The following is a 14,951-nucleotide window of genomic DNA, read 5'->3' as shown; positions in this document are numbered from 1 at the left end:
GAGGAGCTGCAGCTAAAATGCAAATGACAGCATTTCAAAGTTAATTTAATTAAGCTTGTCTGTGCTTTGCAGAAGTGAAATGAGTAGGTTGTGACGGCAGCTTTGAATAGGCATGTAGAGGTCTATTAAATTAGTTAGAGCACGTTAATTTGAACTGGTAGCTTTCTGTTACGGTGCAGCAATGCAGGCTACCTGGAGATTGAGAGGGATCATGCTGCAGAGGGAGTCCTGCTCTTCCCAGCATGATACAGGAGCATACATCTCATGTTGTATGGTAGAGCTGAGAGGCCTGCTGAGGTAGTAGCTAAAAAAGCCTTTCCTGAAGAGCAGGGAATTATTCTACTTAAAGCTTAGCTTTCAGAAATGGAAGTGTTATCTCGATTTCTTGGGCATGATGCTCGTTTTGAGCCAGTGCTATGCAGCCACTGAGCTTCTTTCCCACAAACATTCACATCTGTAAAGACAAAGGTGCTTCACACCAAGCTGCAGAGTGTAACACCTCTATTCCCAAATCATTTGTGTGCCATTACGTAAGCAGTTCAGTAAATGCAGCCCAAATCCACCAGCTGCCACGTGGGCTGCTGAGCAGTGCACTGAGATTCCGAGAGCGTTTGGCTCCACTCTACAACACAGCCAGGCCATGCAGAGCTCAACATCTGTGTGCTGCATTGCTGGAGCCACTGGGGCAGGTGGAACGGCTGGATCCTGGCTCTCGGGGCCTTCCTTCATCCCAGGCCATGCTGCTGTGCTGATGATGCTGGGCAGCCCCAGAAGAGGACAAGCAAGCTGGTGGCCCTCAAGTAAGAGATCCTTCTTTCTGTGGTGCGTGGGAATGGGTAGGTGCTTCTGATGCATGCTGCACGGCCCTGTGATGCCTGCAGTGCTCTGGAAGCAACCCAGAGCAGAGCTGCTACAGGTCCACTAACAGCCAGGAGAATCTGGGTTGCTGACAGGCTTAGGAGGTGCTCACACTGCTTCCCTGTGTTAGCTGGTAGCATCCCATCCTAGCAAGATAGTGGTGGAGAGCTCTGCCTGTGTACCTCTTTGCCCAGAGTGTTGCTGAAGGGTGTTCTTGAACAGTTGGCTTTGTGCAGGGATATCCTCATGTTTAGAATTAATTGTTGTTGTTGTTGTTGTTTTCTTTACAGAATGCATTTTCCAGGTCGTGCATCTAAGGGGAAAGGGAAGCTGTTAAATAATTTTGGAAGCCTCTTTTCCTAAATCACAGATCCATACCATACTAGAGCAGTGCTGTTGTTACAAAGAGTTAAAGGTTCTCTCTGCTGCAAGTGAGAGCTAAAAACAGGTCTTTGGCCACGTGCCTGATCCTATCAGAGCCACAGGGATGTTCAGAAGGAAGATCAATAATTAAAGCTGCCATGCAAAAGTAATGTTGCTCAACTCAAATGGCTCTGCAGCGCCTGCTCAGACCAGAGTGTTTGTGTTCAGTTGTTTTCCAACTGATTTTTAGGAGTATTACCAAAGTGTAAGAGTTTCTCTAGGAGAATTTTGTTAGCTCTGTAGTGCATTAAGGTTAGTCTGAGCCTTGATGGAAAACATGAATTGCTTCTGGTAAGAGTTTGCTTTCTGATCTTTAAAAAATTCTGTCTTCTGGGCCTGCAATTAAGAATCTTTTATTTATAAAACCTCTCCTACACAGGCACGGATGGTGCTGGTGAGAACTGGGAAATAATTTCCCTTTAATTAAGCTCCTCCATATCACACGATGTTGTTACCTGAATACTCATCCACAGTGCAGTTTTGTATGGTGTATTAAACCCACCTACAGACCATTCATTTCCACTGCATCAGTTGGAATTGGGTTGAGTGGAGCGTTGGAGTGCTGCAGCACGGCTGCTGTATGCCAAGCAGTTCAGCTGATAAGTTTGTTTCTGTGCTCTGTCAGGTGCTCAGCTGCCTGCAGCCTTCCTGTGGCAGGCTGTGTGTGTGAGCAGGCTGTGTGTGTGAGCAGGCTGTGTGTGTGAGCAGGCTGTGTGCTGCACACAGCTGCCCCCGGCCTCCCCAGCTCTGCAGGGCCCCTCTGTGCTCCCTGCGGTGTGTGCAGATGGGCTGCACGGCATGCAACCAAATATGAGATGTGCTGATGTGATACAAGGAGCCTTGAGGTCAGGCTGGTGGAACACAGCCCATGGCCAATCCAGTTTTCTAAAGAAATGTCCTTACTGACTTCATGCTCGTCTTCAGGTTTCCTGTGCAAGCAGAGCAAATCTGTGTCTGTCTTAACAAATGAATAAATGTGAATGGTATCTCTGATTCTTGGGCGTGTTTTCAGGCTGTAGCTCCTCATCTGTTTCAAATAGCTGCATACAGCCCAAAAAAGCAAATAAATTCAGGGTTTTGTATTCCTTTCTTCCCTTTTACTTTATTGATTCCATACCTGAGCTGTGTGCTGGCTGTTGGGTGCTCAGTTCTAAGCCATCTCTTTCTGCTCACGCTTCTCATAAAGCACTCTGGAGCTCCCTGTGGGGCTGTGGATTCTGCCACACAGCTCAATGCCTCCTGCAGGTACACGTGGATCCAAGCCAGCCTGAAGATCACAGGGAATTAACCATGAGCTGCATTCAGGCTCTAATTGTTAGCATGCTGCTCTAAGCGCTGAACCATTTCCCATTTCATCTCTGCCTGAAATTTAGAGGAGCAGAGCTTTTTTTTTTTCCCTTTTAAACCAGGTAATGCATTCAGTTATGTTGTATTGAGAGTGCATTATCTTCTAGTGACGTCGCTGCCCTGTGACGTTGCCTGTGAAATCACAATTCTGGTGGTGCATCATTAGAATTCTGTTTGTGCCTGTGAAATCTTTGGGTTTGTTGTTTTTTTTTAAACAGCAAATCTGCAAATTCAGTAAGAGCATGAAGCTGGTGAAGGAGTTGGCAGCACGGCTGGGTGGCATTCTGCCTGCAGTCAGAGGGCTGTCAGAGGTGTGGGTGTTGCTGAGCACTCAGCCCAGCCGTGGTGCAGCAGTTAATGGAGCAGATTGTCAGAGGGACTGCAGGAAGCAGTGGCATGGCAAGGAAGATGTGATTGATGTGTGAGAGGTAATACATGGCCTGTAATGAGAAATTTCCATTCCAAATGAATGGGAAAATAACGGATGGGGATAAAATTGGTAGCGTCGCTTCCTGAAGTGACATGTTGTTTTTGGCTGCTTATTATTCTCTTGAATAAGCTGGAACAAGGCTGAAATCCTCCTGATTTCGGTACTTAGTTCAGGTTGAATTATGGTAGGAAAAAAGTGTTATTTCTGAAGGTGGCAATGGGAAAAAAGTCCTGTTTAAGGAGATGCTAGGAATACGGTGATGTTTGTGCTTGCTCACCTTGTCTATGCTCTGGAGCAAAAGCTTTGGCTCTGCCATCACGTTGCCTTTGTAGGATGGATGTGGCTCTTGTTACCTTCGAGGAAAGTCTGCCATAAACTCAGAGCTTGGAAGCACAGCACCCCAAAAATACAGTAAATTACAATGAAAAAGCTCCAGATCTTAGTGTGTACCCTCAGGAGTTGAGAAAGCTGCCGAGCCTGAGCCCTGAGTTGTCTTTGTCCAAAATCAACAGGGAGATGAGCCATAAAAACCCTCCCCTGAAATATAAGTGCTGCTTAGATAGTGGAACTCTAATTTTATCTTCCTGATGACAGCTGCTTTGGGATCTTTAGAATCACAGACTTATAGAATGGCCTGGGTTGCAAAGGCCCACAGTGCTCATCCAGTTCCAACCCCCTGCTATGTGCAGGGTTGCCATCCAGCAGACCAGGCTGCCCAGAGCCACATCCAGCCTGGGATGCCTGCAGGGATGGGGCACCAAAACCCCTTTAACATGCATTTATTTCCTTCAGACACCAGCCCTGGGTGTGCCAGCCTTACAGCTTTCCAGAACAAAAATTCTGAGGAAGGAATTTGACCTGCGTAGCACATTTGTGAATTACTGCTTTACATTTGAAGCTTTTCAGTCTGACAGATAAATGACAGGCGGTGCCTCTTCCAGCTGCATGCAGCACAATTACAGCAGGGCTGTTCCGGAAGGCTCTGGCACTGGGGCTGCTGAGAGCTCAGTGGATTGATGGCACGGGAGCAGCGTTTGCCTGAAGTGCGATGTTTGCTGTGGTGCAGTGATGTACTGGCATCTCCCTTCTGCTCTCACATTGCTTAGCTAATGTGCCTCAGCTCAGGCGTGAAGGGAATAAATTGGTAGGTGGATAGCTGCACTTATGTGTGCACTTGTGCTTTGGCCTCTATGATTAGTGCCTATTGTTTATGGCTGCAGCTCCCCACACCCCTTGCCCTCAGACCCTTCTCCATCTTTGTACTCCTCCTTTGGGAGCTCTCTAATAGAATCGTAGAATGATAGAATGGCCTGGGTTGCAAAGGAGCACAGTGCTCATCCAGTTCCAACCCCCTGCTGTGTGCAGGTCACCAACCAGCAGCCCAGGCTGCCCAGAGCCACATCCAGCCTGGCCTTGAATGCCTGCAGGGATGGGGCATCCACAGCCTCCTTGGGCAGCCTGTGCCAGTGCCTCACCACCCTGTGTGTGAAAAACTTCCTCCTAATATCCAACCTAAACCTTCCCTGTCTCAGTTTAAAATAATTCCCCCTTGTCCTCTCACTATCCACCCTTGTAGTTTTATGTCCTTCTGATATTTTGGCACCCAGTGCTTGTGGTGAGCAGACTGGGACAGTCCCTCTGCAGGGGATAAGTAGGTAAAAAGTCCAGTTGAGAAATGATTCCACAATCATCTGGGAATTTCAGGCTGGGCAGCCCCACAGCCCTGGGCACTACAAGGGGAAAATGGCACATTACAGAAAGCTGTGATGACATGGTGTGCTGAGGCTGGGGCTGGTTGGGCACTGTCCTGTGGTCCTGCTGCTACCAGGGCTGTGCTGGGTGTCATGGTCTCCTCTTTTGGATCTTGTTTGATCAAGTGGAATGTCTGGATTGCCCATTGCAGCACAAGGTGTTGCCCTGATTTTTTCTTTTAAATCACTTTTACTTTCCTAACCTTGAGATAGGATGGGGTCCAGAGAAGGCCATGAAGATGCTCAGAGGGCTGGAGCACCTCTCATAAAAAGACAGGCTGAGGGAGCTGGGCTGGCTCAGCCTGGAGAAGAGAAGGCTGTGGGGTGACCTCATTGCAGTCTTTCAGTACCTAAAGGGAACAGGGGGGAAGAGCAACTGTGGACACGGTCAGATAATGATAAGACAAGGGAGAAAGGACTTAAATTAAAAGAGGGGAGATTTAGGTCAGGTATTAGGGAGAAACTCTTTACCCAGAGGTGGAGATGGCCTGCCACTGCTTCCAAGAGCTGTGGTGCCCCATTCCTGGAGGTGCCATGGTTGGGCCCTGGGCAGCCTGAGCTGGGGGACAGCCAGCATACAGCAGGCAGTTGGAACTGAAGGTCTCTTCCAATCAACCATTCCCAAATTTAAGGAGCATGCATGCCTTTGATCTGCCTGAAGTCAAACCAGAGCATGGCAGAGCTGGCTATCAGAGCACAGTGCTGCAGGCTGCAGCAGCAGCACACTGGAGGCACAGAACAAAGTACTACGACAGGCACACAGCCACCTGTCAGCAGCTTTGCAGCCCTCACTGCACTCATCTCAGAGCAAAATGTCACATCATGGACGGGAAACATTACGGGCTCTGATGGGAGATGAAGATACGACAGGTCCGCTTAGTGTAATAAAGGAATCTTACTTTAAATGCAAATGCCTAGCTTGCTTTTATGGAGTTGTAAGAACTGAACTGCTGTCTTGAAAATGATTAGTCTTTTAAGCATCAAACAAACCTGTTCACAGGGTTGCTACTCTCTCTTGTAACCAGCTGCACTTGCTACAAAGAGCATCAACATCTTCTCAGAGTGATTGTGGCAGTTATTTTACCAGGTGTAGATGCAGAATAAGTACAGCAAGGAGTCAGGGTGTCTGTGGTGGGGCTCTGGTGGCTCCCAGCTTGGTGATAGCCCTGATAGAATCTAAAAGGCTGGCTCTTTGCACAAGGCATTTTGTCACCTGGTGGTAATAAGAATAAAAACCATAATAATTTCTGAGCCCGACTGGGCTGCTTCTATCATGTCTGTCCTATGGTTTTACCAATACATATCTGCATGTTAAGCATACAAATGAGGTTGGGCAGTTTCTGCCCAAGTTCTGGGTGCTGGGTCTGTGCCGTGCCACCTCAGTGTCACCAGAAAGGAGCTCTCAGGACTTGCAAGTTGCTCTGGTCTGTGTTTTTCACAACACAGCTTTCACCATTTTACAGTGATGAACAACGAATCTTTGGTAAATATTAAAATGAATATTTTCCCTTTTAAGTAGAGGGAGAAAAGAATCAGTCCTGCAACAGTAGCTGCTGGCCCAAATAGAAGCACACAGAAAGCCTATGCTGCTTTTTTTTTGCCAACTACAGAAGAGATGTTTGCAGAGGACATGAGATGTCACATCTCTGTAGTCAACAAAATATTGTAGTTCCCATTGCACCAAATGCCTTTCTTTGTGCCAAAGTAGGTGCTGCATTTCAGGTTGCCTGCTTAAGGGGGTCTGTATAACTGTGTGTGATGTCCCTTCTCTTACAAAAGTCTCTGTTTGGTTTGCAGCAAGGGAAGCCCTATGTCTTTGACAGAGTGTTACCTCCCAACACAACCCAGGAGCAAGTTTATAATGCCTGTGCCAAGCAGATTGTTAAAGGTAGGTGTTGTTCTTCTTTATTGCCGTTTCAGGGGAAGGAAAATGATGTCTGCCTGTCCACTCAAGCCATTTAAAGACAGGATACTAGAGCAGTCTATACCAGAACTTAGTAATTATTGCAGGCATGGGTTTTTGATGTTGTTTTTTTGTCTGTCCCTCAGTGGTTCCATGCAGTGGCTGGCCTGCTTGTTCCCAGGGTTCGGTCCTCAGTTTTTCTTTTTAAATCACAGTGTTCAGATAGTGGGGATGTTGTCACAGCTGGCCACAGCACAAAGCTGTGTGGTGAATGCTGTGGGTATGGGAGATCTGGGGTTGCTCAGAGGTGCAGGAGCGGTGCTGGAAAGCTCTGCAGCCCTTAGAGGATTAGGCAGCTTGGTGAGCTGGATGCTGCCTGCAGGGAGAGGGCCTGGGCTGAGCTGTGTTGATGGCAGCCCTGGGTTTTGTTCAGGAGGAAGTGGGCTGCCATCACACGTGTAGTCTGGGCGATAAGGGATCAGGACCAGAAGCTAATTATTTGATGTTGTAGAGAGGAAATGAGTCATAAGGCTCAAGTTGCCTGCTCTCTGAGGGGAGGCTAATTACAGCAATTCTGACTTCTTCATGTGGGTAAGCCTTTAACAAAACTGGTGGCACTGGAGTTTGTAGAGCTTAGAGATCATTCAGATTGCTGACACACAGCTCCACTTATAGATGTGTTCCAAAGAGTTCCAGTATTCCAGTGTGTGCTAATGTTGGATAGTTGATGTCCAATAATTGGTTTGCCTTTTTTGTGTGTGTGATGTCTCACGTGGCTCTTACAGGCAGCAGTCCTGAGTTTCTGTTTCTGTGAAAGTTAGATATAGGGAGAGAAAAAAAACATTGAATGTTCACTTTGAAGCCTAATAAAGTGAAGAATGTGATGCAGGCTGTTCTGTTTCTGATAGTTGGGTACAATGTGATTTACTTCATGGAAATATCAGCTGAAGGTGTCACAGTGTGAAGCAATATTTAAACCTTGGAGGCTTTTCAGATCAGTTTTCAAGGTTACCATTTGTTATCAGACTTCATCACACTCCCATGAAGTGGCTGATGGTTTCCTTGTGATTAATGTTATCACCAAAAACACCAGCTGGACTGACAGGCTCTAAAACAATGGCTGTCATAATGATGTTGACAATAAGAGTGATCCAAATGAATTTTTTTTTTTAGCTGAAAAAGAAATGGGATTAGGTTTAAGTAAGTAGCTCAGTAATTCAGCCAAAGTATGTCACATTCTGTTCATGAGAAAGGAAGGAGATTTTGAGGAGCAACCCACTAGGTGTGGTGCTGGGCGGGCGCTGCATGTGCTCCCAAAGGCTGCATTTGGGCTTCACGATTCCAGTCCCTAGAATCACAGAATGGCCTGGGTTGCAAAGGAGCACAGTGCTCATCCAGTTCCAACCCCCTACTGTGTGCAGGGTCGCCAACCAGCAGCCCAGGCTGCCCAGAGCCACATCCAGCCTGGCCTTGAATGCCTCCAGTTCTCGCCATCACTCCATTTCCAGGTCTCCAGAGCTCCACAGCTGCTGTGGGCAGTGTGTTGTGGAGCTTTACTGGGCAGTACAGTGCTGCTAGTGCTGTCAGATTTTGTGGATGCCCGGTGCCAATGTGTCTGTGTTGCCACATTTGCAGCAATGCACCATCTGGCAGCAGTGCTGGGACTGAGCTGGACGGCCATCCACAGCAGTGAGTGAAGCTGAAAATCAATGCAGAGATGGCTCAGCAAGGAATGGAGAAGAGTGCTCGGGCTCTCGTGTTTGTTATGAGTTACATAAAACCCGCAGCTGATCTTTGTGGGATCATTCCTATTCATCTGTTGTTTTTTTCCACTTGAAGTTTTGGGCAGGCTGTTTGTCTCAGGGCCCATCTTCTCTTTTTAGTCAGCTGACAGATGGTGAATTAACCATCTTCAGTGGAAAGCCTTTCACCAAACATCCCTTTGGCAGGCCAACTATCATGTGTCTGCATGTAGGCAGCATAGTCCCACCAGCAGGGCCTGTGCTGAACCTACGCACGTTACTGCTTGGGCCATGGTGCCTTGGGATGCATGCAGTGTTTCCATTCAGGATTTCCAAGTTCTTACAGGATTAATAGCTGTTTTCAACATTCCTTTAACTTCCATGGTATGCCCGATGTAAAAAAGTTGCACATATTGTTTTAAATTACTCTAAATGGGTTGGTGGCTCTCTGGTTTGTATGCTGGGAGATCACAGTCTGTCCCATTGCAGGCCTGGACCATCTGCATACATGCATGGGGAGATGCAAACAAGGAGATTATATTTGTTTGTGTAGTAATACTTAATCTGGACATGTGCATATATATACAGGCAGTGGGGTGGTCTGATGGGAGCAGCACAGAGTCAATACTACTGATCTTTAGACTAAAGGTTTCTTCTCCTTCATTAGCTGCTACAGTAAGTAGAATCATAGAGTCATAGAATGGCCTGGGTTGAAAAGGACCACAATGATCGTTTAGTTTCACCCACCCTGCTATGTGCAGGGTCATTTTGGAAGTATACAGTATAAATAACTGTTCTGCCTTGATTGGAAGTCTATTTTCAACAGAGCTAATTCCTGTTTGTCTCTCTTCTTCCTTTGCTCTCCTGCTTTGCTGACAAGCTTGAAAATTTATAAGGCTCTGAACTGTTGAGTAATACAGCAATAGAAAAAGTGTGAGCTTGTTCAACTTCCTCTTTGGAGGCTTGAAGATAGCAACTTGCATTGTATGTTTCTGACTGACCTTCCGCATTTTAGATGTATGAAACACTGATAGTGCAGCTTCAAGATGCCATTATGAGCTTTAATTGTTTTCCTCCTCCTTTGCAGATGTTCTTGAAGGCTACAATGGCACAATCTTCGCTTATGGGCAGACATCATCAGGAAAGACACACACCATGGAGGTACAGTGGCAAAGTTGAATCAGTAGAATTTTATGTACTGCATGCTTGAACAAACCTACTAGCTGGAACACTGAGCTGTGAGAGGCTCATTGATACAGACCACTATGGCCTTTCCATATTTGTCGTGACAGCTTAGCCGTGTGTATCAATTGTGAAGAAGCTGAGTGAGATTCCTTAATCCACAGGGAATACAGTAATATGGATACAGTTCCCTTACATGCAGGATTGTTCAAATTCATGCCGTGGTTATTGGTCTTCTCATTTGTACTCATCTTCTGGGAATACCAGCCTCGCATGCTGTGGCACAGATGGATGAACTGATGCGTTTGGAAATTGTTGCTTTAGAGGAGGAGAATATCAGCTCCTGTGGCTGAGGTCCTAAGTCTGTTCCTATTTCTGCTACAGGAGTTGCTACAGTGTCTTTTTTCTTCTGCGTGAGTTTTTGTTTTGGTTTGGTTTGCTTTTCCCCTGCTGCTCTGGCAGACACATGCATATATTCTTGTCCCTTCCTATAGCAGAAGGATTATTCAAACATTTAATCCTAGCACAGGATTGTTCTGTCACAGCACTGCACAAGCCACATGTATTTGTCTTAAAGCATTTGGGTTCAACTATGAACTTTCAACAGGAGATCTAGAGCAAAGCACTGCTAAATGAAATGAAGGGAAACAAAAAGCTGTCCTTTGTTTAACAGCGTCAGATGGTTTTGCTACGTGATTAACACAGCTGACCTACCTGACCTGAAGGGTAAAGGAGAAGGAAAGCAATATTCTCTCGAGCCAGTAGGCCCTGATGAAATTGCTGTTTAATTGCCACAGTTGCTCCTTTCCTGGAGGATGCAATAACTGATGCCTCATGTCTTATTAAGTCTGTCCTTGCTTCCTTTGGAGACTAGGGATGGGGAAAATCACTAGCTCGGGCCTCACAGATGGCACAGTGACTGAGTAATCCACCCGCTCTGAATGTAATTACATCAAAATGCCTGCAGGGCTTGAGCGGGTCCTTCCACATGGCATGGGGAAAGATCTCTTAAAGCCAATTTATATTCGGAATTACAGGCTGTGATGAAGAAAACGGCTGTAGAAAAATGTCCATTTTGCTTTTTTAATAAAAAAGAAGCTGTCATTTCTAAAGTGGAATCAAGTCTAAATGCAGTTTAATCCCTCTTTGACTCTCACATCCCCTTGTAATGTTGGAGGAAATGTGGAGGAAAAAATAGTCTGAAGTTGAAGAAATATGAAATCCTGTATAGGGAAAGGATTTTCTGTGAAATGCAGAGTGCTGCCTGGTATCAGTGTTAGGCTTAACCAGGGCACGGCGGTGTAATACAGCCAAGAAGGGCTTTCTGACATCCACCTTCCTCCTGGGCGAATAAAACATTTAATAAAACATAGCAGGATGAATATCTTCTTTAAAAACATGTAGGTTTTTTTCGACAGGAGAAACTGATTGGCTCTGCTGTTACATTACAGTTTTCAATAGCAAGTCCCTCCTTGTCAACATCTTGAAGTCAAGCAGCAGTGCCTCAAATGTTGCTCTTCACTATCCCCTGCCTGCTTGCTGTGTAGGATCACAGAATTATAGGGCTCAGAAGGGATCCCTCTGGGGATCATCTAGTCCAACCCCTAAAAATTAATGTTGTTTTTAAAATGAGGCCTTAATGAGCAGAGAACTCTGTCCTGGTGCTCTGGGGGAGCTTACTAACTGCAGTGTCAAAGTGACAGCAGCAGCAGCAGCAGCACTTCTCTCCAAACTCATTCTAAGGTTACAGATAAACCCATGGCAGTGTTTTCCCTGCAGATTTCTGTGAATAGCCATCGTTTCCTTTGTTTTCCCTTCCAATGTATGCTCTCTGTGGAATTCGTGTTCTAATAAAAAACCATTCATAATGAAGTTAAACCAATTATTTTTCAATGGAGTGCTGGTATTATAGTTTTTAAAGCAGTGAATGTCATCTTGCTTCATTGCTTCATTGCTATTCTGACAGCACTGACTCAAATAATGAGAAAGCCAAAGCTCACAAAGTTGTAGGTGCAGTGATTGAATTACATGCAGCCTTAATCATTTTGTTTTACAAATTAACTTACTTTCTCTCTACAGTGAAAGCTATGGAAAGGAAAGCAGACGTACTACACAGCTCCTAGAGATTAGGAGAACATGTAAACAAATACTTCCCTGAGTTGTCTTTTATGCAGAGACCAAGCACCCTTTACCTTGTGCGGTGCAGCACAGTGCAGAGATGCCAGAGCTGACACATCTCTGTGCAGGCAGAAGTCCCTGGGACAGAACTCTGAATTCACACTATTCTTTGGCTGAGCTAGCAATCCATGCAACAATCTAAGCACTCCTAGGGAAAAGGAGGCACTGCTTAGCTCCTTTGTTTCTGGATCTGTAGCTGCCACAGCTAGCTGGATCATGCATCTTACATTGCTTTATAGTTTGGATGCACCTTTGCTTGTGTATGGGAGTGGTGAAGAAATACCAACAAATTTCTGTTTATCCTGGTTTACTAAAAGCTCCTTTATCCTCTTTGGGAAGACTGTCTGTGTGCAGTAATGCAGGACGGGTAGTCAGTTGGCTTTGGTGGAACCTAAGGACTTCTTCACTGAGAAGGAATGAATGAATAGTGTGAAAATTGTATTGCAGTGTCTGTCCAAAACCAGTGTTGTGTAATGGAGCTAAGCATTGTGCAGTGAAGCCTTTGCTGGCAAGGCAAAACACAGTGCTGGGTTTTGTTTCGAGTGTGTATGCATACAGATTTCTTTCCCCTCCCTCAGGAATTTATTTAATCACCCTCTTTTTCATTTTCTGAATTAAAATACCATAGTGTACAACCAGGACTTAGCTTTTGCAGAGCTTCATAGGGTGATGTGTATAGTATAGCATTTAACTTCTTCCACTGCAGAAGTTGATATTGCTTATATAACATGAATAAAATGCTGTTCAGATACAGCTGAGAGCTGCTTTAGAGGGAAAGCAGTCAGGAAAGCAACTGATTTCTCTCTTTCAGCCCCTTTCTTCTGTTTTTCCTCCTGATATACATAGTTGAAAGGGAGAAACCTGGTAGCTGCTTTAAATGCAAGCTGAGAGAGAAGAAGAGAGACAGCGTTGGTTATTCGTGTCAGATTTCCCTTTATCCTAGGTTAATGACTCGACTGCCATTTCACCAGCTTCAGCATGAAATGATGTCAAGGAAGACTCTATTTAAGTGTGCTAATAAAGGCTGAGTAACTTGGGACTCACCAGTGGGTCACAAGCAAATATAACTGAGAACTGTGCGTGTTTACGACTTTCTGCCTGTGTTAGTAAAACTTTCTTGTTGCTTGATAACTGTTAGCAGCTCCAGCTCAAGTCTGAGCTCCCATCATTGAGAACTGCATGGCTACCCGTTTTGTTATTCCCAACCAATATTTGGAGTACAGTACTTTGTTGTGCAGATACTGATGTTCTGAAGATCAGAATGTACAGTCTGATCTCAGGGTCCTGATGGTGTCTTATGCCTCTTGACTTGAGTGCTTGTTATTCCATATTTATGCAGGTTCATTGAAACGTGGAAATAACAATTGAGCATGCTGCAGTCAGACAAGGTTTTTATTTCAAGTCTATGTTTTTATTCAGGTTTCAACCAGTGCCATCTTTCCAATCTGTGTCTGATTTTGTCAAAATGAGCAAAGCAATTAAAAGCCAAGCAGCCAGGGCAAGTCGGTTTGATCTCATATTCAGTTCTTCCTAGAATAGAGGAAGGTAGCTGTGCAAATTAACACAGAGAACAGTGGTGTTTGTGAGGCACTGCTCTCTGGCAGCGGGCCGAGCAAGCTCAAATCAGAATATATTACTCTAATCCCCAAGTCCCCACAACACAGCCTTCTCTTTAGCTGTTACTGGCAAAAGAGAATTGGGATGCTTTAATGCTTCTGGTTTCTGATGTGTTTCCAAATAGCTGATTTTTAACTGGGAGCAGCAGGAGGTAATTGGAAAGTTTGTTTTGTTTGTGTTTGTTTATCTGTCTTAAATCAGAGAGTGGCAGTGTGCATAGCAGCAGGACAGCATGCATCACAAGTGGTAGGAGCTGACAAAACAGATAGGTGCTCCGTGGGGTGAAGAGTGCTAACATGTTGAGTCACCCTGCCATCTTTTATGTGTGTTTGCATCAAGCAAATCCCCACAGAGCAGCAGGCTTGTTTGCAGAGCCCCACTGGCTGAAGGTGTGTTTGAACAAGGCTTTCCCTTCTCCCGTGCTTAAGCAACACTTTCCAAGTCATGGTTTGCTTTTGTGTCCGTAGGGGAAGCTGCATGACCCTCAGCTAATGGGAATCATTCCGAGAATTGCACATGACATCTTTGATCACATCTATTCCATGGATGAGAACCTGGAGTTTCACATAAAGGTAAATGCAGGGTGGCACGTTATGTAATGGGTCAGCTGAAAGAAGGCAGAGCTAGGGCTGAAACTGGATTTTGGTTAGAGCACATGGCTGCAGAGTTTTTCCTTTCTCCTACCTGTGATTCAACCTGCTTTACTGAGGACATTTCTTAGAAGATGGTGCTCTGGGCACGTGCATTTCAATAATGCATCTGAATACCTCTGAACCAGTTACTGATGTGCTGGAAGGAGTAGTTCTTCTTGTACTGGGAGCATTTGAGCATACACATGAAGTCACTGCTACATGAAGTGCAGACGGAAGCAACCTCACAATAAACCATCTAAATATTTGAGTAGACTGTAGAATGTAAAACATTGAGCTCTTCAGAAGAGACACCTTTGAATTTTCATAGAAATGGTTTTTGTAGCAGTGACACTGATTTCTTTTCATCATCTGTAAAAGTCTCCTGTCTATTCCTATTCTACATGATAACGTTTTGATGCTAACAGATGGGGACCCCCTTGTACAAGACACCAGACATATTAAATTCCTGTCCCAGCAGAATTTTATCACTCTATAAATCACATTCTGCCAGCACTGAGCAGTTTTTGTGGTTTCCTACCCTGGCTGACATCTATGAATATTGTAACAGAAAAGCTGCCTAAGTAGCAGTGAATGAGTGAGTGATGATCAAGGAGCTGTCATTTAGAGAAATGCACATTCTGTCATTTGGAGCAAGATTATAACCAAACTGTCACACTCTTTTAATAACTAAGCCAGCTCAGAAAACGAATATCAATTTTTTCTCCCTCTCTAATTGAAACCCATTAAGAACTGGGAGGGGAACTTGATGTCTCCTGCATGTGTGGGTCCACAGCAGTGTGTGTTGATGGGATGATAGATAGCACGTGAGCTGACTGTGGGTGAGCCAGACTATTGAAATGTGTGGTCCAAAAGATGGCTTTAAATGTG

The 14,951-nt window shown here is 45.2% G+C and overlaps 1 protein-coding gene across 2 annotated transcripts in view; it reads left to right on the top strand.

Moving 5' to 3' along the window:
• The window catches only part of KIF5C (kinesin family member 5C), a 66,070-nt gene that overhangs the window by 11,548 nt on the left and 39,571 nt on the right, over window positions 1-14,951 (top strand). For both annotated transcript variants that reach the window (XM_048954071.1, XM_048954072.1), the window contains exons 2-4: window positions 6,607-6,697; window positions 9,542-9,615; window positions 13,899-14,003. In XM_048954071.1, coding sequence (XP_048810028.1) covers window positions 6,607-6,697; window positions 9,542-9,615; window positions 13,899-14,003 — 270 coding nt within the window. The remainder of the gene's footprint in view (window positions 1-6,606; window positions 6,698-9,541; window positions 9,616-13,898; window positions 14,004-14,951) is intronic.

Source organism: Lagopus muta, chromosome 8 (assembly GCF_023343835.1).
Source record: "Lagopus muta isolate bLagMut1 chromosome 8, bLagMut1 primary, whole genome shotgun sequence".
Lineage (NCBI taxonomy): Eukaryota > Metazoa > Chordata > Aves > Galliformes > Phasianidae > Lagopus > Lagopus muta.
The sequence above is the reverse complement of the archived record's forward strand: the minus strand, read 5'-3'. Positions and strand labels throughout refer to the sequence as shown.